The following is a 25830-nucleotide window of genomic DNA, read 5'->3' on the forward strand; positions in this document are numbered from 1 at the left end:
TGTATACCGCGACGCCACAGCTTTCGATGGTACTCAAACGGGCTTGTGAACTGGTCGAAAGTTGATGGTGTAGATAAAATATAATCTGGTTCGGCGAATTCTAATTAAGCTACAATATCCTTTCTATCCGTCGTAATTGGATTATGCGGATCTCGGAACAAACGTATTACCACTACGATGCATACCAATGTGAAGTTTCATGACGCGCGAGCCCTCATAAGCAGAGTACACTCCATAACAGGTGGCGTCCGCACTTTCTGATAGATAAATTGTTTTGCCGTGGCCGTCGTGTTGGTACATCTGTAACAAAAAAAAAATAGAAACAAACCAGGAATAAATGGTGCCATTTTAACATTAAATTAACAGAACGTTTCGTTACATAGTAAGAAAATAGGTATCTAAGTGCACATATAACATACCATAGCAATTAGAGGCTCAATATAAAATCATTGATCAATTGTATGGAACGCCGAAAATAGCCCATGAGCTACGATGAGCGCTTTCAGTGTGGAGGCCCGTATCCAAAGTAACGACTAAATGACCAGTGACAAATACCGCTTTACCAATGTCGATTATTCTACCATGTTGAAGCCAAGTCTAGACTGTGTCTTAGTGCGACCTCGAAGTTCGATAAGAGGAGCAAAGGGATACATTTTGTTTCAGCATTTCTCTTCCATTCAACATTAATTGCCATTGTCTTTATCGTATCAGCATCGGTTGATCGAGCCCAATCAACATATTTCTATGAAAAGCTAGCACTCACGTAGCATCTGTAATGCGCGGGATCGTTAGGATCTCGTATCAACTCCTTTGTGGACACCATTTTTCCGATGAAATATAGTTGATTTCCCTCCTTCCATCGTGCGATACATGTCAGCTCCTCAGCTGTCGACATAGATAATACTTACGCTGTCGTTAAAAGAACTTATCCTAGTCGTTGGGAATTATTTATCATTGTGAAAATTGATGGTTTACTATCGCCTCATCTGGGAAGAGACTTTGCAACTTTAAATTCTATGGTGAGTCTATTCATATTGAGTAATATTCACGTCTATAATATACTTCATATATATATAGATTGACAGTCACGACTTTTTAGGAACACCGGAACACGTCATTGTTTTATAACACGTTATTTTAAGCACTTGGCCATGTAGTCTCATATCCTTATTTACATTGATGCGCAAAATTTTACTCATTGTGACTAGTGTGAATCGATAAATACAGCTTCCAGTAAATATCGCAGATTTATCATACACTGAAAAAAAAAAGCAGGACGTAGATGTACTTACTGGAAGACTCGGTTCCCATGACTTCGGCACATGCTTGAAATCTGAACATGAGGCGGGTGTTGTTTTGGTTGCACTGATCAACCGATGATGGCGGCGTGCGACACTCGCCATGATTGCGGTTGTATGAGAAACGATACCGTTGATCGACCAGAGGACAGCGCTCGGGGGTCGCGTTCACTAGGTAGCATAATAGGAAATATTTAGTGTCAGCAACAAACAACTCCCAATCGGATACGAGGTCTACACAGTTAATATAAAAAATCTTCTATTGTTTGTAACGATCTAACTTCATCTTCTATACAGATTGCAGCGCTCTCTGCGACGATAATGCGCTGCGTGTGCTCTAAATTCTGCCAAAGCAGATCGAGATTTGTCCACGCTAGCGGTGCGATCAAACTAACGATTGTCGTTCACGTAAGCAAACTCCGTGTCAAAATCCCTGGGCCTGCGTTGCAATCAAACGCATTATTGGAACTTACACCAGAAATTCAATTTGTCGCTGTGTTGTGTAAGAGAGCTACCAAAAGTCTAGGAATGAACGTCGTCATGACACACGTACATCATCACTTACATTAAAACCAAGCTCCAGCTGCGTGCGGTGCTTCTATTAATTTGTAAACCGTAGAATGTGCACACACGAGTTCATAACGTGCACAGGTCTCAGCACATAACCACTAAAACGAGGTTGTTAGAGGATCATATTCACATATCAATGATCCAACAAGGATCTTCTTTCTTGAAGAACGTATGTCTGTACCTCATCGTTTGAAACTGGAAGTCACTCCCAAAAACCGAAGCTGCAACCCGGGATTCATTATTGTGCAGTTGGCAAATACCATATATGTAAGTGCCACAATAACGTTATTACATTAAATGCAATTAAACATATCGAGCTCTATATAGCTTAAGGAAAGTTACTTCTTCCCCCGGGGTACGCCCTTCGGGATTATTTTCGTAATACTAATAGACGTTAAGCCCGATGGAGGCGATCCATCGCAAAAAGTGCACCCAACAATTTCTACCATCCAATCGTTTTTCCAGTTTTTTTTTTTGAGAATTCCATAATATACGGGCTTCAGCTTCTTATGTAGATAACGCCACAGGTCTAGAACGCTATTTTGTATGCCTCTTCAGTGGTTTCGTAAAGGGGTTGAGATATCCTTATCTGGTTGGTGAATGAGTTTTTCGCTGGTTCATCTTTCTCGTAAGGCGTTTGATTCTGTGCCTCAGATATGTAAGCGTGTGTCTGTGTGTTCATATTAAAAGGCAAGTCTTCCTTGTTCTCCCGACACGATGGCCGTAAGTATGTGCATTAGTTCCTCTGTTAGCCCGAAGGCATTTTGTCTGAGTCAGCCTTAAATTTAGCTAGTTCCTCAAAGGCTCGTCTGTCAAATGTTTCCCAATCGATCAGTTTTTCGATTTTCGTTCTTTCTTAGCTTCATCATTTTTTTTTATTTCGGGTTTTCCTGGTATTCGTAGAAATTCTAATTTCAGTCAAGCAATAAAATGGACGATTAACCTCCTTGATGTTGGATACCACACGAGCTGTTTGAAGTCAATATATTTTATAGAAGAGCAAATAGACCACGCTTCATGTTCTGGCCATGTTGGTCCACTTCACATCAGAAGGCTCCACTCTGCCTTTTTGCCCGACCTGCTGCTACATTTTGCTGTGGTCAAACGGAACCGCATATAGATTCTGCTGCTTCCACCTGTAAGAATCCTAGCAACGCGCCCAACAGCCGAGGAACGTAGAAGCCGCAGATGAAGAATTAAAATGGAGGAAGAATTCTTCATTGTATTTCCACTGCTCACTGTTTATTCTGTGTGAGGTCGTTGGCTGCTCCTCCATAGATCATAATGCATCTGTCAGTTTCCGTGACGTCTATGTCCATCTTCGACCTTGCAGGTGTTTAATACCGCTTCAAACGTATAGTCGGATCTTTGTCACCTAATGTTTGTTGAGGACTTAAAATTCAATCCTGTGAAGGGGCATCTGAGTAACGACAGCGCTCACTGTCTAACCCCTGGGTTGCGTGCCGAAATGATCGTCGAGCTGTGCGTGGCATCTTGCGTCATCTTGTTTGATCGTCCTATCTCGTTTTTAGGCAGGCAGTGTTTGCCTTAAGCCGGAACCAAGGAGGTAGGCTTAGACAGCGGTGTTCTCCCGCCCATACAAATGTAACCATACGGTCTTACCCACACAGTCGTATGTCCTGACAAATCAGCCTCGTGAAACCGTCTTACTCGTTCGCACGAGCAGATGAGCCAAATACGACAGCACTGAAAATAGTATCAATACTGCAGTTGGATATGGAAATGGACCCGTTATCGCCCCGAGACGCAACAGATAATGTGGATAGCATCAAGCAAAGTCGTCTCAATGGCTTCATGTTTACAATATGGTGTACAAGTAAAAATTGCCACTATTGAACGTAACACTATTCACGAGTTCGCTCATCGAGAAAGCGATCGCACCATAGGATTATGCTAAGTAAGCGTTTAGGTTTCGCAGTCAGAAACAATCAAATTATGTTGTTCTGTCCGGTCACGACTTTTTGCGAAGTAGGCAAACGGCATCGAAGCCCTCATACGTGCAGATGAATGGCATTATTATGCACGGAACCATAAGGATTTTAAGCATGCTCCGTTGTTTATATTCTAGAAGTAGAAGACCTTTATATGATGGACTCTCGTAACTACACGCTGGCTGTTTTTATGTCATTCATAAACATTTGTGTATTTGAATGCTACAAATTTATAGTAAAAAATAAGTGTTTGTACACACTCTGTTGTTGCAGTAATCGATCAATGCAGCGCGTTGGCAATTAACGATATGATGGTGCTCTCCATATGCATCCCTATATCGCGAGGGCTTTCATTTTTTTAACTGCAATTCTTCACTATATAATTAGATCGAAGATCTCGCTTTTGGCATCTAACGTCATAATTCGATAAGTCAATTATCTGGGTTATGAGCGATCCAATTTTGAAGGTTATTAGCCGCTAGCTATGTTTCGCCTGAGCTGTGAACTCCTCAAACGGTATTTCCCTTTCAAGCACGGGTAGATAATTGAGCAGTATTTTAATGTAGCTCGAATCTATAGTATATAATTCGTCCGTTAAAGTTACTTACCTCGGATTAGGAGGACAGTGGGCAAATCGGATTCAATCTGATAACGGACCGAGCTGGCGTCGGGCCTTGCTTCCGATGCATCAAAACATGGCGCTAAAAATAGCAATAAACAAAGACATATTAAAAAAATACAGCAACACACTCCTAGCTAACACTTCAAATTGTAAATTCAACTCGGGGAAACGTTTGAATTCTCGTTAAGGTCAAATTAAGTTTCAAAAGAGCATTATGCCCAACAAATATCTCCGGTATCCCTCGCAGTAAATATAAATAAAGGGTTCAGTGGATTTTTTTTTATCATAACATGAAAAATGTATGGATCATGTTGAGGCGGAGTCTCCCTTTTACTTCTATTCAATGTTGTCGGCATTTTATAGCTATTGTCCTGAAAGTTAGAGACCCTTTTAGGTTTGATAACATACTACCGTTGGTTTGTTCCATTTCATGTTAGATTACTTTGGTGTTATCTCCACAGGAGAGGAGTTCCCTTGAAAAATAAGCCGACATAAACTGCCTTGTTAAACGTCCGTACGGGTTTCCAACCTTCATTTGTGCGGTGAGGCTATTTACGTTGTAAATGGTAGACAAAAGGTAGCTGGGATATTGTTGGGAAATGCCCTTTAAATTCCCAACAGATATATTTTATCACAAGGACAACACTACAATTGCGAATTCTATCACGAACGATTTGTCACCCGACAACGATAGCACATCAGTCAGTTACTTGAAATTATAACATTGTCATATATTTTAATTCATACCAATCTCAACCCTTCATACTTACACACTCGATATTGCAGAACATTTGGATGTTTCTCGTGTATAATAAATCCACGATAACACCGGTCTCTCCTGTTAACAATAAATACAAATAAGTTAGTAGTAGAACAGGTAGTTCCAAACTTATCAGGACCGATTCAGTCAGCGACTTCAAACTATGTTAGCAGCATAAACAAATACTATACAACCATTGGAAAAACCGATTAACGCCACTTTATCGTCAATTTCCAGTCGCGTCGGACGTAAGAAGAGAAACGCAGAGAAAACCTGCCTACTCTCCTTGCCGTGACCTGAAAACGTACTGGCAGCCGTCTCTCGTCGCATATACACATAGATAGCATCGCTTCTGTTGCTAGCTACAGTTCTGAACGCAAGGTCCCTCTCTCTCGCCGCAGGTATCTCCTCTAGTAACTGCTTCCTATTGCTTCTGGCCGTAGGATCATCTCAGGCCATCGCAATTGTCAACGAGGTGAACTAGCAATGTAAGACGGTGGCCTTATCGGGTTCGTATTTTGACTTCTCTCTCTGTCAATCGCTCCGTTTCTAACTTTATCACTAGGCTGTATTCCTTCCCCCTCACGGCCAACTTCATCGGCTCCTCTTTTTGCACGCACAATTCGGCATAGTTGCAGTTGCAATCTCCGAGGGTATGGAATGGATGCGCCGGGATGCAGCAAATGTTAAATCTTCTGCAAGACAAGCTACCTTTTCCTCCTAGCTTTAGCTAGCTCCCTCTAGCACGAAGTCAGCTTCGGCAGCTTTCCTTTGCAAAGGAAGCGAAGACTTCCGCCGCGATCCGTACGTGACAAGCATTGACGCCTGCTCAACACAAGATACTGCGATAACGGCGGAGAGCGTCCTGCCGCGGAAAGCGTGGCATACCATGTGCATTTTGTTGGTTCGACATAGGTGGGTAAATCGGTTGGCGATACTCGTGGAGTAAACATTGCCCTGTTCGGTGTTGGCACCGATCAGGGCCTGCGCGCACCCATAGACCCCGCCGCATTGTTAAAGATTAGTTAGCCCTCCGGTCGGATACACACAACCTGGCTAGAGTGCTCGCACAGGTCGGACAAATGTCATTCTGACAAAATGCATTACTTCTTGGCGCGGGCTAGATTTCTCTTGTTCGACGGGCGAGCGCTCAGAATCTATGTTATTGTTGGCATTGGAGACTTCATCCCTACAGTCGAAACAGGCACCATGGAGAGGGTTTGATGACAGTTGAATCAAATAAATATTGTATATATAACTATGCAAAATACTAACTTGCCATATATATGGCGATATATATATACACGATTGCTAAACTATATATATATATATATATATATATAGCTTAGCAATCGTGTAAATAATCGCTATACGACAAAGCAATATCCCGCCACTGTTCATATTTTTCAAGTATTAACATGGTCCAAATAGTGCGCTCTAATATAAGCTAATAAAGTAAAAGGCTGAAATGTATCTAATGTATAAGACAATTATAATAAAGGCATCTATAATAAGACAAACGAAGCGGTCATTGAAGCACGTGGTCTTGTTTCAAATTTTTACCAGCTCCGAAAGGTTGAGCCTTCTTATTTGCGACACGTCGGCTGTGATTGGGGAATTAGACAGACGGAAAGCAGAGATTCCTGAATCCTCGAACATTGGCCACTTTGGCGCTAAGCACAGCCAACGTCACGGGACAAAGCAGAAAGGTAATACAAGCTTGCCATTCAATTGAGTTCACTGCATGAAGTTCCATACGGTTACGAAAATGGTACGGAGACGATGGCAGGTTTGCAACAGAGACAATTTCAGGTGAGATCAATTTTACTTGGTGAACTCTTGATGAAAATGAATGAAGCAGACTATCGACTTTTACCGCTAATGTAGCAAAAAGGACGTCATAGGTAAAGCGTAGGTTACCGCACTGATTCTCAGATTAGGATTTATTTGGGTCATCGAAAAGATTTGAAGACATTACAAAAAAAACCCGAGAGAGACGTATCCAAACTAAACGGGGCGGAATAGGATAAGATGCTTGATACTGCATATCGCTGCACGAAAGAAATTGCACTTACTAGCCTGACATGCTGAACGTCTGATGAAAAGTTCTCTGTAGATTACAACGAGACTAGTTGCTTCAATTTCGATTGAACGTTTTTATCGTCGGAGACGGTACAAGGTGAACAAGAAAAAGGGCAACAAAGTTACACAATATATAGGCACCACTGTTGCGTTTAATAGCTTAGTTTAATGGGAAACAAGTTGATTTACAATTACCTCCTGTGTAAATAGATTAGGATAGAGTCGACTAAAATGAGGAGTGTGCCTGTTATACTCTTTTGAGGCGTGCATCAAGCATGTCTGTTGTATATACATATATATATACATGGTGCGAAATGGACATTTAAGAAAATGCTTCCAGTCCATTTGAGTATTTCTAGTATCACATATGTAATGGATAAGATATTCTCACAGGGTGTATACGGTGACGAAAAGATAGCCGATTACTTACGTGTCATCAATGACGAACGAGTGCTCTTTGTCGTTGGATCCACCTAAAGAGTCTAGACATTTGCCACGTGCTAGAAAGTTGTTTCGATCAAGCCGAAGCGGGTACCGTAAGCCCTGTTGAACCCAATCATCTATCCACTGCGATGGAACCACGCATGCTGCCTGGCGAGCTTCTGCAAACATTGCAAGCAGAAAAACAATGTCAGGAATAAGGAGCTGTTGGCAACAGTATACTTCAGAAATAAGTTTGCGTCAAATAGTACTTGCAAAAATGCGATCTCGACTAACTATTTATTACGCTAGCCTACATTTGTACATATAATGATTACAACTGAGATAGCACCACATCCGACTGGAGTATTATTTGAAACAAATATACTATATGTGTGCCTCAACCAAACGCTCGAAAATGCTATAGATTCTTATTATAGGGTTTCCTATATACTTCTGGGGATTTAGATAGAATTTCACAGCCTGTAGTACACCAGTTTTCTCCTGTATTTAAGGGTCACATTTGGCGAAATTGGCAAGTTGGCTCCTCAGGATAGGGAAGGTTCCCGCAAGGCTCGGCTAAGCGGTCCCTATTATCGTCTGTTTCGGTACTCAGGATGCTAACCCACTTCCTACATGCTTGCCGCAGGTTAGAATATGGCTTTGCATTTGTTGGATTTGATGCAGCTGGTGCAGGCAGAACGGCATCTTATCTAGATTTGCTGCTAATCACCGCGCTCTGGTAATACGCGAGTCTTATGTAGACCTGCTGGAACGACATCCTTAAGGTAGCATAAACAGATTGTCGAGTTTTTACATTGTACTGTTTCCCCACGTTTACAGAGAAAGTCAGGCTGTTGACTTATGGGTCTGTATAGAGGGAAGAAGTGAGGGCGGAAGCACGAGCGACGACAAACCGATGTAACGTCGTCGTGGACTCTTTCTGAAGCTGAGCTGTTACAGAAGACGAACACAGAAAACACGCTAGCTGCAATGAATGGCGTGTGTTCGAAAAGCCCAGTTGCCTCTGCAGCAATATAATACAGAACTAATCGCCTTGGGCACGTCTTGCAAATAAGTCGATGCAAGGATTAAGAATCTGCTGAAATCCTACTTTGTTTGTTACTGTATTGAACAACATATCTATATTTCTTTTAATTTCTTAGAACAAGTACAAATACATGTTTATGTTGTTTCGGCTGCAGTTAAACAAGACCTCTTAAGGTTTTCCACGGTCTGTGCTTTCTTCGACCTTGGTGCTCGTCGTTCAGATGCAAAAGTTGGACTTTCGTCTGGTCACGCACGAAACAAGCTGAGTAAATTTTAGTGCTCTCTTTATGATGTCTCCCCTTTCTTTGCACAAGGTTCAACTCTAATTCGTGCGGCTATCTCAGCCTGTGATGAGGTTAGTTAGTCCAATTTACTGAGATGACGAACTGTAAAGTATCCACTTATATTGAAATCCAATGTATTATTGCATATCGACATAACCATCTGGTGGTATAACCAAGACGGTTCTGTCACACGTCCCCGTTCAGTGTACGCACACACAATATCTGAAACACCTGCGCCCCACCCACGTCCTACTGCGCCAAGCTACGTATGCGTACTACATTTGTATATATGTATAAATATATTTTAGCTTGTCGAACAGTTAGTGACCGTTTTAAAAAACAAAAACAAATATGATCAAGACATCCGAATGAGACTGTTAGTTGAATTATGCGCCGTTTCTATTGGTAACATTCTGCTATTTTTTTTTCCGAAGAACAATGATCTCATTATTCTAGAACCTCTGGGGCGTCTGCACAAAAGTTATGACAGGTGATTTTTAAATTTCTCTTTTGAAACTAAGTGAACGCTATTAAGAGAGTTCTGCAGCGACGGACACAGATAGTAGTCTAAAGGCATAATTTGGCAGATGCATTAAAATTTTCTAATTAAGTTCATTCAATTTCAGCCAGGTGGCTAAATGTATATGTGGTCTGGCAATGTCATAACGGAAAACAACGCTTTTTCTGTTTCGGTTGATTCTTTCAATGGCTTATTGTATTCTCTCCAGTTATTGATAGTAGAGATCCAAATGAATCGTTTTGTTAGGTGGGACCGATTCATTTTCAATTTCAGCACGCGCATAGCGTTACCTTTTTTGGCACTTCCCTAAGCTTTGGCACTGATTGTGGTGCACATTCTTTATCTGCCTATTATTTTTGTATGTAATCTATTTTTTCAGAATTTTTTTTATTTAGAAAGAGTTTAGCAGATAAAATTAAGGCGGAAATTCTTCTACGTCACTACAATAAAAGTGACAAGGATACCGTTACTCTCGATAACGCACCTTAACAATAAATAGTACAGTTGTTTTAGACGTTTCGACGCCGTTTGAGCCTTTATTATAATGAAACTTTACTTAATCTAAATAAAGACCTATCAACAATGTTGACACATCTATCTACCGTCCAATCTCAACTTTCAAACGCCAGCCTAATGCGACTCATATTACCTGCGATATAACTTTCATTCGATAAACGTTTAATACTTTTTCAATAATTCAACGTATAATTTTTTTACATTATTATAATAGATATGCCTATTTACATGAAGTTACAGTATCTTATAATGCTACATTATTTTATGTATTCTATGAACCATTGCTACTGCCGTGTTCACAATCGAATATCCGCCTCCTAGGGGTCTTTCTGAGTTAAACGCGACTTGAGTGACTGGTTTGGAGCGAAGCTTCCTTTGTTACGGCAATGGGTATCGTGTAGGAGCAAAGTAGCCAATCCTATTGTAGTAAAGGAACGATGAGAAGACAGGAGCCTGAGTGGCAACATCTGTTGGATTTCTCCGCTGGTTGGCGAACCGGCCCCAAATGTGCTAGGACCCCATTCCAGGACAGATTACCGGCCACTGTAAGCGTTCAGGTCAATCCTGTGCCCAGTATATTGTTGTTGTCTTGACTGCTGTGACGTTATTGTCATAACCCTCTACCGCCTGTTGTTTTTCCCTTGGAAAAAAGGCACTCCAAATTTTGTTTCTTTCTCCCCTAGTGTCCCTATCCTTAGGCCTCTACCGGCGCCCATCGACTGAACTATACCAAAGTGCATTAGTCAGTATTGAAGATGACAGAAAGGCCAGTGATAGCAGCTATCGTTGACGGACCACACAAACCACTGGGTTTGAACCCGCAGAACTGAAGACAACGGTGATAGCATGTTATATATCAACTAATGTATATATGTATCTATGCGAGTTCACATGAGCCGTATGGGAGCCGCTCGCTACCTTAAATACGGTGTCGCGAAGACAAGGAGGCGACATCGGTTCTTAGCTCAACTTGGCCGACCGCAGTTTGGCTCAGCAAAAGGGAAATCGAATGTGCAAAGTGTAGCAGCCGGACCGCACGAAATCGCTTGTTGTCTTCGCTTACCTGATGCGCTTCTCTGGGAACAGAGAAAGGAAGCTAGTGAATGATAGTATTATATATGCAATCTTCGCTTAGATAAAGTAGTTGTGTAAGAAGAAGCTTTCTGAGGGACAACAGCTGCACTATGTTCCATTCACCCATCTAGCGATCCTGCAGAGCACATTCGATGGCATCATCTGGGATGTGGGGTAACCATTCGAAAGGGGGTCTGTCTTTGCTGCAAGATCTATATGATTATACCGTGCTATTCAAGAAGATACGCCGACAATAGGACTCTCATCGATCAGAGAAGGAAAGGGGATTATCTGTTTATTCCTTCAGACCGGAAAACAGCCAAGATCTCCTACTGCCTGTATTACTGAACAGTTGGGGATTAATTATGTGGATTAGTAAGGTCGTAGGTCCCAAGCAGAAAAAAGATGTGTAATGCATTCTGCTTGCCTGATAACGGTGTTTCCTCTTCTCAAGATGGAACGTGTTTGAGTCAACTTTAGTATTATATATACATCTTTAGTAGGTAAATTTTTTACTAGCGAACATCTTCCATTATGTAGTAATTTGTAGATAAGCCAATACACTGTTAACATCCACGTTTTATGAAATAGATACAAAAACTATATATGCTGCTCATTCGATGTAATGCTAAACACACGGACAGCTTATGGTCTCCTCGTATCTGGACATAGATACATACAGTCAATCTGGTCTGCACCAAATACTTGTTCTAACCTCTATTACCCTCGTACCTTCTGATCGTGTGCAGCATTTAGAATGTACTTGTTACTTGGTAGTCGACAATGGGTTTGCGGGGCGCGCTCCCTAAAAAATTCTCGACACCTGCAGGTCGTAAAACAGAGGGGAGTTGGGGGTTAGGGGCAAGACAAAAATAAAACGATCGCATTGCTTGTACCACTTGTATTAGTAACACTAATACTAATATTGCTACTATGGTTACTTGTACATCTGCAACACCTTTCCGTGGCCCCCGGCCTGTCTGTCTGCCATTGTGAATTGTCAGCGAAGCCGACAAACGGCACTTGACAGGCGTAGACTTCCGCCGCAACAGCAGCGAGCCTTTTGTATAGGCTTTGCCTGCGTGCTACCGAATTACTACTAGCTAGCGTCGTGAGACAGAAGCGCATACGAAGCAGCGTTGTGCCCGTTACTTCACTTTCGGACTGTATCCTCCCTCATATCATATACGTCAAAACCACTTTGTGGCTGTTGGTCAGTTCGACGGAGTTGAGCAACGGGCTTGGGTCGTAACCTGTTTGGCATGAGAGTATTCATAGCAGTCGCCAGACAGACGTCTTACCACCGACAGGTACATCCGGCAAGTGCAGTGATTGTACTAATATCACTAAGCCTATCATAACGGCGTCTACCTACGACCCCACGTACTAACAGCAGTTCCAGCAGAGTAGTTGCTAGGTAAATTTGCATTCTCCTGGCAAACTTGTCTGACACTCTAGCGTCTCAACGCTCTACTTCCGTCCAACGCATTGTATATTGTATAACATGACGCAAAGGAAGCTGCCAGCCGTCGTTGACGCTCACTCATGCTGATGATGGTCGAACAACGACGGTAACAACAACCACATCTGCAACAGTGAGTCTCGACAACCTGGATAGGACGTTGACCATTCTTGAGAGCGGCGGCGAAACTCCTAGCAGCTGCAAGAGTGACAGCAACGAAAGCGACGAGTTACAGCTGCTAGAGTCGCTGCTCGTACTAGCGCACTAAACACTCGTAGTATAGCTTCCGTTATTACTATGCACAGACAATAAAGTACGTACATTCAACAGTAAATAGACAAGTCGCGTTGGGGTTGGCCGGAAGCCCCTCATAAGCACACACAGACAGACACACGCAGCGAGGCCGTAAAACGAGTGGCAGCTCTGTACCATTGGTGATAGTGTAGTGGTGCATTAGCTACGTGGTCCAGTATTTATAAGCTGCTACTGCTATTCCTTCGTTTGTCACTGTTTTAGCAGCACCAGCAGTGCCTGGAAGCGTTGGCTGCTGTACAGCCTTTACAAGAGGAGTTTTATCCTATAGGATACCACTCCTTTTACGGAAGGACGCAGACGCTCGCACATACGCAAACATACACAGACACAAAAGGTATGAATGTATACTTTTTTTAATGAAGACAGTGTAATAGCAAGTAAAAATCAGCTTGCCATAATAACAGCAGTTGTCGCGTTTTCTACTAAAATCACTGTTTATTACAAAAAAACATTCCGCACATCTTGTAGTCGACACTAGCAATGCCTGCCCTGCATGTATAGATATTGAGTGGTCTTATTACTGCTTTTTCTAAAGCCATGTTTACAACAAAGTAATCTATAAAATGACGAAATTTTCTGCTACGTAGCCGCATATGTACCAGCGGCTTTTATCACGTTCAGTCATTTTTGTTATGTCAACAGGTTTTCGAAGTCTTTTTCGTACAGCATCAAAAACCTGCTCCGATCAGTAGCTCAACTGGAGCAGGTTTTATTAGACTCGTCTGGGGTTTCTTCAATAGACATATAGAACGATATGGCAATCATACAAGCAGCTGTTAAGCTCATAGTATACCTTAGTTTACTTAATTCTTTATTTTTCTCAGCAACCTTTCCTGCCAATGCTTTAAACCAAAGTAACAGAGTGCTTGTTAGTCATGGCTGCTATGGCAACGCACCGAAAGGGCCACGGATTGGCCACTCAGATTAGACCATTCTCTACATGCTAGAAACTAATAGCTAGCAAATATGTGTAACATAATCCGCAGCTGTTTCGTTAGCAAAGCGCACCTATCGGGCGCCACAATGCTTCGTTCGTGTATCTCTCTCGAAGAAAACGCTGCCTCTACTTCTCAAGCGTTCTCATTGTCAGATATTGAAGTGACCGCCGGACATTCAGTCCCCTGCAAAGAATAACAGCGGCTCAACATCAATAACAATAGAGACAATGGGAGCCGTTCAGAAGCTGCTACTCCTACGACAACCAGTGCTATGGCAATTATTATCTAGAGGTCCCTTCTCAACTTTTGCCCGCTGACGGCTGTCATAGATAAGAAGCGCTCCTGCGTTGGCACGGCTGGCGGTAGCAGCGGGCCGCAAGACCGCTACTAACACGACAAACGACTGCAGAAGCTGCGCTGTCGACAAGGGCGGATGGTCGAGAAAAGATCGAGGGGATTCTGCGCCTCTATTCTTCTGATAACAACGTCAAGGAGAAAGCGGGCTTCAGCCGTTCGCCCGTCGCCTATCGCCCACTGTCCATAGGCCCCCTCTTTGACTGTCAGCCTTCGCCGTTGTCGCTGTCACCGTGTCAAGTCATGAGCTGCTAGTACCGCAAAGAAAGTCGCTCGCATGCACACGAGTATGTAGTATCATACTCACTCGCAGACATGGAGACGGACGCAACCACGCAGTCATGCAGGCACCACTGCAATGGGCAATACTTCCGCACTGCTTTCTATCTTCCCCGGATTCTCCTGCTTTTCTTGTGTTGATTCTCGTTCACCCTTTTACTGCAATGCTTCTCATATGTTCACCGCTTGCCTAGCTTCGTTGTCCTCAATGGGCTTCTTAAGCACGCTTTTACGCACGAACCCAGTGACCCAGCGGCATCAGCAGAAGCAAGGCTGATGTCGTCGGGGGGGTGGCAGCAACACTTGCCGGGGCAATGTTGGTGGCCACATAGGCAATTTCGAGCCAAAAATAGACTAAACGAGTGGCCGAGAATTCGACAACAGACAGGCAAGCCATTCGACCATCCAAAGACTGAAAAAGAAGCAACAACAACAACAATAACAACAGCACGAAGAAGGCCAAGACAACAAGCTGGAGACTAACTGGGGTCCCGAAGACCCTCACCGGGACACCGAATGCCCTGGGGCTGCTACCGCTGTCGTTTTTGCTGTTGCCTTATAACTGATGGCCAGGCAGCAAACAAGTAACGACAACGATATAGAAACGGAAGGGTTCGGAGCACCGAGATGGCGTATGGGTTTGGCCGGAGAAGGAGAGGGATACTAGTGATGCTGCCTGCCCCTGCCGCGGTTGTCATGGCGGCTGAGACAAAATGACCCCCGACAACGAAAACGCAGAAGTCAGCTAAAGGGAATTGGCTACAGGAACCGCCGAAGACAGGCTAGGCTTTACATCTTAACAGGGGCAACAGTAAAAAACACAAAGCGGGGCCGGGAGCAGAAGAACGAGAAACAAAGCGAACAAGATTAGTAGAAGCGGGACCAGGAAAGAGATAATGATGGTAAACCAACAGCAGCAAATAACTTCTGCAGTTACAGAAAAGAGAACAGGTTGAAAAACGTTGATAAACGTCGGACATCGTCATGCTTTTGTCATGGTGGTAGCTGCCATGGTAATTCCAACGACAACTTACTGCGCACCACAAACACTAATAAGCAGAGGAGAGATATTTACGAGCGAATCCCAGTACGCGATGGAAGACACGCGTAAATTCTACATAAATTGATCGGCTTGTGATGCATACAGGAACAAACAAGGGAATCACCGCTTCTTCTCGCGCCAGCGAGACTAGCGTAGTAGTAGGGGTACGTTCAAAGGATGGCGCGTTATACGATAGAAGAGATAGCCGCATAAATACTTGTTAAGTGAAATGGACTTTGTTTCATTAAAAGCTATTGCTGTTGCCGCCTGTTTTCCAGTCAACTACATAGTAGTGTCCGTGTTAGAAGACAGTCATCATGCTTTACTTTATGGCAGTCTCTAGTGAGCTGGTGTGATCTGGATAAACTTTTGTAGCTTGATTCCTATTCGAGCAGACGCACATATGGCTGGATTGATAGCTGGTATCGCCATTGGAAATTGTCAAGCGCAGCCTATTTATTTACACGATGTCGACATAGTCTCACAGACCAGTGACAGCTTGGCCCTGTTTCGTATAGTTAGGGGTAATGTGAACGATATTAACGGCTCTTGCCACCCTTATCACTTCCTCTAATATTTATGCTCAAGCTACTCATGCGATGTAACGACGATGTTCTCGAGGATAATATCTTCGGCCCAGTTAAATTGCTACAGATACAGAGGGACCAGATAAGTTCAGATGATAGTCTAGATGCTTCGCTTGGCAATAAATGGCTGCCGATTAAGCCAGTCACCCACAAGATAGGTAACGATCTGACCCCAAGCGCGCGAATATGTATGAAGGCTGCTACAGTGAAACGGGGCAATTAAATAGTGAGCTCTTAGGCCGACTACTGAATGAGTAACTACCAGCCACACGCTACCACTTTCGATGACGAAGCGGTTCTATCTCATCAAATGGCTCTATCCCGTTCGTCAGTAGCGACGAATCCACTAGCGAGTCACCCCCCTCAAGCGTCTATTTCGCTCAGTCAAGGAGTCATTTCTGTGTGCGGACTGTGTCAAGCAATGTGCCTGTAACAGAATCTAATCTAATTACTTGTTGCTGCCCCTTGGGCTGTTGCCCTCACTTCCCAGCCACACTTTCTGTTCGCCCCTCTATAACAGCACACATACATCGGTGCGTAGGCCCTTCGTGTTTCGCTCCAATTGCACATGTTTGCAGGCTGTACACTCTGATAGTTATCGTAGAACTATATACGGTAAAATTAGTGTATTCGGCCCTATTCAGCTAGCTAGCTAGCCCACTGGGTGCTCGCTTTCGCGTGTGCTGTAAAGAAACGTCGAGCCTCGTTCATTCGCCGGAGACCTCGGTTACGGGAAGACACCCAAAACTGTGACTCAGAGGCGGAGTCTATAGCTCTGTTCCTTCAGGAGACCCTACCCCCATACCTCTTGGTTCATTCTTTCCGCCAGTAAAGTGCAGCCTGGCCTACCAGGCGATACCGTGCGGAAACGTACGGCCACGTGCAAGCCGCATGCACTTAAGCACCCATAACCTACTAATCCGTTGCCCCTTTCTCCTACTGCTGATTGCGACCAAACTCGACCGCTCTATTTACCGACAACTTCTTTTACTAACAGCTGCTTTTACTTTGTTACTGCTAGTGCTGCTGCTACTATTACTTGGGCAATAGAAACAGTACTAGGGTAGGGGTTAGTAACGCACGGACCTGCCACGCCCTCACACGCTCTATCTTATACGCTTAGTGGAAGTCAAGCTCTAGAGGCTGCTTCTTGGAGTTGCACCTCGCAGCCAACAAAGCCCATTGGCTAGGTTGTTGCATAGCCTGGTAGCTGGTCTGTATTTTGGTTGAGCGATCGGCCGGGGAATGCAAGGAACGCTACAGTTCAAATCGATTCCAACAAACAATCTGAGTTCGTGAGGTAAATGCGGCACAAACCAAGTTTCGTTTGCCTCTGGCGTGCGTTCGCCATTCTAACTTTGCAGGGCATGCACCGCGTGTATGATACAGGCGCTAATGTAAAGGGCGCAAATCATAAGAGGGCAAGCATACTACCCTCGATTCCTGTTATGATTCCGGATCCCAGCAGAATTCTTGTTTTCATCCTCATCTGGCAGCTGCCTGGTGTAGCGCTCCCAGCCCGCTGCTACCATCGGCTTCCTTCCTGGATCTGTCGTTGGTTTTTCTGTCTGTGTATATGGCTAGGTGGGGCAACTAACATCCTGGTTTAAAGCTGTGCATACCTCTATGATGAGAAATTGTTCAATAAACCTGAACCAAGCAGGCAGCCAGCAGCGCAGAACACGGCTTCATTGACCGATTGAGTCGTAATACACCTAGACTTGCGCTTCTAGCATAGAGAAGATATACGATATAAACCTTTCCCAAAGTAAATTTGACTTCGCGTTTTCTACCAGTGCATGTAGCTGCCTAAAGGACTGTGGGATAGTATGGTAGAATGTTTAGCGTTTACTCCCTTCCCTCCACCTCTGTCTAGAGGAAGACAAGTTCATATATGTGCATGCGACGTAAGCGATATTACATTTAAATATCTGTTCGTTTAAGAAAACAAGCAGGAGTAAGGAGGCCAGAGTTGAATTTGACATCGTTAATCAACGTCGGATGGGATCTGGCTAGCCATAATACTTCAGGTACGAAACCTGCCGACACGTCTATTTGAACCTACCACAACAGTAACAAGAAGCTAGCGAGTGTATAATCGCAAGACTTCAACAGCAACGTATATAACGGAAGTCTTCTAATACATCAACATCCCACGACAGCATACGCTGAAATCGAGCGCAATACTCACAAGGCATATTGGCTTACGTCACCTTATGTAGTGCGTCAAAGATGACGGTGATCTAGAGGCACTAATAAAATCGGTTACGCCAACCGAACAACTGGCCAATTGCACCAGCTACAGCTATTTTGTGTACTGAAAAGACCCTAAATTAGTTGCATGTAATTACTAATATACTGTATATATATATAGGCTGGTGAAATACGTTGAGCTACAATAGAGTTGAAGTGGTCCAATCTCAAATAAATTTTTCGTTTCTTATTTGCTGTCGTTCTTCGCCCGGGGCAAATTTTGGCAGCACGCTTTCTAAAGTCTGCATCCATTGCACCTTTCAGTTTTCTGTGTATCTGTCTAAACTTGGCACATTTTAGTTATTCCGCATACTTCCTTAACAAGTGACACCCAGCACTTCCTTTATGGAACACTCGACAATATTTAATGCCCACAATAGAGATTCTTCCACTATGGAACAACCCACGTCAGCACGAGGCCTCGGCTATGCTGAGAACCCTTACAAATGCACCAGATGCTGGCAGTGATTGCCCACTCGAAGCAATGGACAACTCTTGTCCCGATTCGCCCGTTCCTGCCTCGCCCTGTCCATTGACTCACTCCCACGACCGCGGAAGCTGTCCGTGTCGTAGGTGCTCGATCGAGCTATTCAGAACGGTCTGAAACTGCTTCTTCATAATCGAACCCCCACCGATGCTTGTCTGCATTTACCCGTCTTTTACTTCGAGTGCAGACCGCAGGTCTATTCGAATCCTTTACACACTCGAACCCCGCCCATCCTTAATATGACTGAGATAAGGGTGCTTTCGCGGTGTTACTGCCTTCTGCAGCACCTTCTTTGTGGTTCTATCTGCGCGCTATACGTTTCATCCTGCCTTGTCCCCTCGGCCTTGCTTTCTTTTTTACTTCTCCTTGAGCGCGTCTTTTAGGCATCGCCAGCGTCAAAGCGAAGGGAGGACTGCATCGTAAGTGCTTAGAAGCTGTCTCTAGTATTTCCCTACCTTATTGATCGAATACGAGACAGCCTAGCTGAGAGAACTTCTACCGTTCTGTTCGAGGCAATAGTCATCGCTGCTCTATTGCGGTTCTTTTCTCCAGGCTCGAAGACGAAAGGCCTCGTCTGCCAGCAAGTGCAGGCCTAACCACCAGCCATAACCACCACTGCCGCATCAAACAAACCACAGCTACATATACACTTAGTGGCAAACCTTATGAAGGTGCTCTTCGCGCAGTGAACGTTAGCGCCACAGACCATCTTCAGTCGTCATCTACAGGCTGGCCCTTATCTTCTGCAGTTTAACGTCTCATCAAAAATGCGTCCCTCCCTACTGCTTAGAGCGATCTCCACTCTGCCCGTTTGATGACTCATTTTTAGTTATTATATGTTATGGCCTATATATGTTTATATATATGAGACAAAGCGTCCTTACATATACATGTTACACATGGAAGGTAATGTGATGCGCTAAACGCGGGCAGTAACAGGAAAGAACAACAGGTCGAGAGAAAAGCAATTCGTGACGGCAGTAAAAGAATGCTCATATAGGCGTACACGTTTGAGGCGCAACTGGATCTGCATTCGTCTTCATGTTTCAAATAAAAGAACCGGTCATTTTACTGGACAATCTTATTTTTTTTCCAAATTACATCTTAAACAAAATTTACAGATTTTTTTTTTTTTTACATCATTGATGCGTACAATGTTACCTTATATGAAAGACGGTTAGAGATGATAGAATAGAATACTGATGTTCTTTATTTAGCAGTTGTTTTTGTCTCGAATATAGATATGGTTTCCCTGCACATAAAGCGTCTTAAATAACAGTTGTAAATCGCCTGTGCATACGCACACGTATATAGTAGAGCGGTATGGGTTTGCATAGCAACCGACATGTTCGTTAGTTTCGAGACATCACTAATTGCAAGATCGCATCCAGGATCAGCCGTTAGCTAAAAAGTTCAGAGGGGAAAAGCAAAGCGACTTCATACCATCAAGTCTTCAGCTTAGCGACCTATGTGTCTATATATCAGCTGCCGTCGGCTGCCGCGCCTTCTCACGCTTCCATCCAATCTGTGAAATGACGTCCCTCACACGGATGGCGCTGCTGCAAAAACCTCAAGTTTTGCAGCAGCATCAACAGGGACATTAACGGATGCCAATAACGTGGCTACAATTCCTCAGTCCTCTTCAGCGTGTCACACGTTCACCAAAGGAAATTCTCATTGCATAGTCTGCCAGCCCCTGCTTCGTCCCAGGGGTGGCGACTCCCACCCGCTGTACGCCGCAGTCGACAACGTCGGTGGCTCGCTTGTTTTCTCGTGTCTCGTTGCCGGCTTGCTTTATACGCAACCTGCATTTAGCGGGTTTACTATCAAGCGCACTCAGTTGGCTCTGGATGAAAGGAACGGGTGCTAAGGCCACCAGAGCGAGCAGATGAAGGGGAAAGGGCAAATGGGGCTAAAGCAATACGTTTTTGCATGTTTCGCTCTGTCAGTCTCTGCAAGCGGACCGTTCATTATGATAATATTTTGCAAATAGTCAGAGGAACAATTCAGAGTTTGAGCGGCACCGGCTGCTATCCAAAGGACGAGCGTCCTGATTGCGGGGTACTCCCTGTAGCAGGCCGACTTCGCCAACTACTACCAGTCTCCGGGGCAGGTAAAGCAAATGAGTATGAAGCCGATGGGGGCAGAATGAAAGCTCTCAAATTTCACCACGCAGACACACACACATCATCAATACTAGTAATATACATGTGGACAAAGCTCGTGTACAGGTGTGCGTATGTACGCTTTCAAAAATCTTTGCGGGCATGAAAGAAGCTGTAAGTGCATTGAAAAGCTATTGTACTTATATAGTACGCTTCATTATTATAATAACAATAAGAATCATCGTTATCACCGTGGCGATCGCCGAGTTGCAATGGGCAAATACACAGATTCAAAGGGATAGATTAATATAAAATTGCGATATGTATGCACAAAAGTAGAAGCAATCCTGACGCATTTATGTGTGCATGGGCGGATTCGAACTCAGATTTAAAAAAATTACAACATTGTTTGCGTATGTCAGCCCGCATACAAGCTTGTGTAATATTCATTACTATATAATCTGTGTGTTTTACCTGACTGGACTGAAACGGAGTGAGTCTTACGAATTGTGATCGAGTGTCGAACATAAACATTTCGTTTTTATTGTTATTCAGTATTTTCATAGTGTTTCATATCATTAGAAGAGGTATTTTACACACTGCCAAAGAAGGTAACCTAACAGTCATATGTGTGAGTAAAGCACATATTTGTTATAATAACACCAAACTTCAACGAAGGAATACAGCTTTTTTTGCAAATATATATATATATATATATATATTTTTTTTTTTTTGTATAATTCAGCTTGCTTCAATTGACTCGATATTCTCCCTGAAGGTCTTTGCGGTCCCATCGACCGACGTTGCCAGCCAATTACCTTTGTCTGTTCCGCCTTGCTAGCTTCTGCATATTTATATACAGATCATGTTTATCAATTTCTAGATTATGCTCAATCACATTAGACATGTAGCGCCCATAACGAATGCTACACCAGCGCCAGCATGCGGGGCTGGTTAATCGCCCACAGCCAATTGCAAACGGATTCAAATCTGACCACATATTCATATCAAGGGCGCTAAGGCCCTGACTTTTCCCTTGTTCCCACATAATTCGCTCAGCACATATTTACAACTACAATTCCGCATGTCTATTTAATAGATGTACACCAACATTTTCCAGGAGGTTACCTCACAGCAACAGACAATGGTTATTCACTAGTCCGCTGCCTTTTAATAATAACATACCGACCAGCCATACACAGCGTGATGTAACAGATACACGCACTATATATAATGGCTGGCAATCTGCCATAGCTGGCCGTACTAGTCGAGTTGATAAGCACGAACATTATCACGTCGCATAACAAAAGTCGTTAGGAACTGGAGCGTGATAGGAGCAATAGTGATGGTCCTCTAGTTGGTCTGGCAGCTTGCCATAACGATCACAGGTGACTCGCCAACAGCCGACTGCTTGCCGTAGATATCCGTTTGCCTTTATAGCCGCCAGCTGCAATAGCAAGTGAACAGCTTTACGGAAGCGAGTTTTCAGCAAGTCCGTGGTCTGAAAGTAACCGTGACTGACTATAGCAGACCCTGTATTAGTAGCTCAAGCAGTGTGATAATCAAATGAAGGCGAAGGGAAATACTTTATCCAAGAGGACGCCCCTTCCCCAGAAAAGCAGTAAGAGGACTGTCCGCCCCTAGGTGACCGGACGCCCAACTCATCGTAACAGTTCCCACTGACGGGCTATGCTGGCTGTGCCATTGCTTCCGCCGCCGCAATAGAAGCTGCGATTCCATCAATTATTCACTGTTGGAGGTTCGGGGGGTGGTGTGGTAACGGGAGAGTCGAAGAAAAAGCTAGTTAGAATGCCCATACTGTGCTTTGCTCTCTCTCTCTCTCTTTGAGCTTGTGAACAAGCGAAGTAAACACACTGCACCCGAAAAGGATGCCAAGTCGGTAAGGATTCAGGGAAAAGTACTTTCTCCCTTTGCCGCTACTATTGGGGAAATGACAAGCAAGCTTTGGTCGGTTCGGTTGGGTAGGCTACGCAAGATTCTCCCGATTGGACATGATGGGTGTTTGCTATCTTTCCACGAGCAACGATACTAACGGAGCTGGTATACGGCGAGGGGCATGAGACGTTAGTGGCAAGTCGTGGCTGCGGGTAAGTGGTAATTGTTGTGCCGGTAGCTGTAGCACTGGTACGTAATACCCCCAACGTACTACCTGCGGCATCCAAGTAAACCGACGTCAACCTGTTTACGAAGACTTTCAAAACAGCAACTAGCTATAAGCAGTAGCGAATCGACCTATGAATATGGGTATATTTTACAATGCAATCTCTAATGTGAATCATACGCATTTATAGATGTTGAATGGGGCGGAGGTAAACCCTCTGTATGTGCCCTGCAGCCGTATACGAATTGTAAATTTAATGGATTTGTATGGGAAAGGGAGCCAACTAGATGTACATATCGCCAGAGCGTTCATCTGTTTTCATATGACACATTCATCCGTTTATCGATAGTTCGCAATTTAAAAAAATTGAAGAAACTCGTAACGCGTGTCTGTGTTTTTAATATTGTTTAGGGATTTGTTTACGAATTCGAACAAATCGATTTTACAGTCAGACCTCTGAGTTTTTACCGATCTGCGCTCAGATTAATTCCGCGATACAGTAGTAATGAAATAATGTCCGCTTATCATTGTTTACAAGGTCTCAGCAATAAATTAAACATTGATAAAGAACACAGAAAAGCAATAATATAAAATATAATTAGCTCCTCTCTTCTCTAAACCTTTCGCTCTACTCCATAAATCGGTACTACCTCGTCATATTTTTTCCTGTGTAAATATACATACTCCAATAAGAACTGTGCTAATTTCCCTGAAAGAAGCTCTTCAACATTAGCCATTCTTCGACAACCTTGTGCAGCTTATGCTAACAGGATAGGCATGTTCCACTAAAACCGATCGATCAAATGACTTAGTTCACATTTGCACTCATTAACAGAAATACACATACCCACACCTTAAACCAGTTATCCCTTTAGCCTTCATTGCTTCTTGCCCTTTCATTTGAGCTTACCATCACCGCCAGCATTTGTTTGTCCTACAATTCCTGTCCAGGCCACGAAATGAGAATGAGCAACAGTGGTCGGCTCTTCGACCGGTGAGGACCGAGGTCTCAGTTGCTGCCCGGTTCGGTCGCTTCCTCCTTTTGTGGTCGCAAACTTCGTCCATCATGCGAGTAAATGACCTCACTCTCTTTAGCTTTCCTCGCCGGCCTTGTCTGACACACAGTGGTAGCAGTAGGTAATAACAACGCGTGAATTGCAGTCCATGCAGCTCCATCATATACCGTCGGCCCTACTGGCCGAACTCCCACAGCTCGCTTTATTCGATTGGCTTACACAGGAATGGGCGTATTTCCTAGGGGAATAAGTGTATTGGTTTAGGGGTGCGCGTTCCAACCAAGAGCGGATCATGGAAGCTTTCTAGTTTTCTTTATTATTCTACTACGAGCACAAGTACTCGAACCGTGCAACATAATATCAATGTGCGCCCCTACAGTTTCTCTAGTTGCCGACAGGAGCGAATATACGTCCGTGTTAGAGCTGGCAGCATGAACAGGGCCAACATCGTAGCTCTCACATATATATATACGGAGGGTAAGTTCGCGTTCCGAATTGTACGACATAAACTTGTCTGCCTTCTTTTTCGCTTGTATAGCCCCTACGTCTGCAACCTGGTGCCGATGAGTCGGTTATCTCCATCATGCTTGTAGTGAGCGGACAGCTTACCTGGTGAACGCACCCGTGTCTCCTCGTCCCATTCAGGACAACGGTGAATAGTCGACGGCCCATGGTACGCAGCCGCTGCTAGAAGCGCCGTGGCTAGAACCCTACAGCAGATACCGCTATAAAGACTGTATTCCTATCTCCCTGTGACCACGTCTTCACCGGTGAAACGTACGGTGCGCCGGCAATTGTCCATAGCTGTGAGGATATTCCCGCCGATTCGCCGCCGTTAGCAATTTCTAGCGCCCGGTCCTCTGACTACTTCTTCTGCCCGACCCCTTTAGTGGTAGTGGGCGTTACCGCTGGGAAATGATTTGAAAGCGATATTTCATCGCTTTATTGTTGCGGCAGCTACACACTGCGTCCCTCGATCGTTTTTTTCTCTTGCTAACTCACTTTCTCCTGCCCCTGCGGCAGCGTGATGCTCTCTGATAAAGCCAATTTATTGTCGACGTGACCTCGTGATGAGGGCAGCAAGATAATCGTACAGAGTACTACTTGGCACTACCATGCCTCGTGCACATTTGTAATGATCACAACGACCGGGGCCTCAGTGTTAGTAGCTGCTATACTAGCGGTTATGCGTGTATCATACAACGTCGATGTGGCGGCTCTGCGTTGGATTCGTTTTAAAAGAGCTACGAGCTTTAGCATCAGACGCCTCGAAAAGTACATTGATTCCTGCCCATTCGTTTTCTGGAGCTCCGATAGCGATTGCGAGTGACACTTCGTTTCTGAGGGGATATATACGTATATAAACTTCGGTGATTACCCTCGCCAATAAAGACATTGATGGCCCTAGCAAAACTACCTCCTGTTGATCGATACACCGACACCTCAGCTCCAACTAACTCTGCTTAACTAAATAACTTTGTGTACGCTTTGTTCTGCAACGCATTGCTATATCGTGCGCGAGTTATTTTACTTTTAACACGCAGGAAAGACATTCTCGACTCATCTACCAGCGGACGCTTGCTGTGTGCCAGGGCTGCACATGGCACAAGGCTACCGACCGCTCTCGACGAACTAGTAATGTAGCTGAGCCTGCGCAAAAGCTTCTGGCCAGGGCTCCGCTTTACATATGGTGAAGCAAAAGTGTAAGCGTCTCGTTTTCTG

The 25830-nt window shown here is 44.1% G+C and overlaps 1 protein-coding gene across 4 annotated transcripts in view; it reads right to left on the reverse strand.

The window, feature by feature from the left end:
- The window catches only part of LOC111244516 (uncharacterized), a 162870-nt gene that overhangs the window by 8538 nt on the left and 128502 nt on the right, over nt 1-25830 (reverse strand). For all 4 annotated transcript variants that reach the window (XM_022791737.2, XM_086979696.1, XM_086979695.1 and 1 more), the window contains 6 exons: nt 7715-7886; nt 5213-5280; nt 4429-4521; nt 1293-1469; nt 764-885; nt 186-300 (listed from right to left, as the gene is read on the reverse strand). In XM_022791737.2, the coding sequence (XP_022647472.1) occupies nt 186-300; nt 764-885; nt 1293-1469; nt 4429-4521; nt 5213-5280; nt 7715-7886 (747 nt within the window). The remainder of the gene's footprint in view (nt 1-185; nt 301-763; nt 886-1292; nt 1470-4428; nt 4522-5212; nt 5281-7714; nt 7887-25830) is intronic.

Source organism: Varroa destructor, unplaced genomic scaffold, assembly GCF_002443255.2.
Source record: "Varroa destructor unplaced genomic scaffold, Vdes_3.0 BEIS01000002.1, whole genome shotgun sequence".
NCBI classification, from domain to species: Eukaryota; Metazoa; Arthropoda; class Arachnida; order Mesostigmata; family Varroidae; genus Varroa; species Varroa destructor.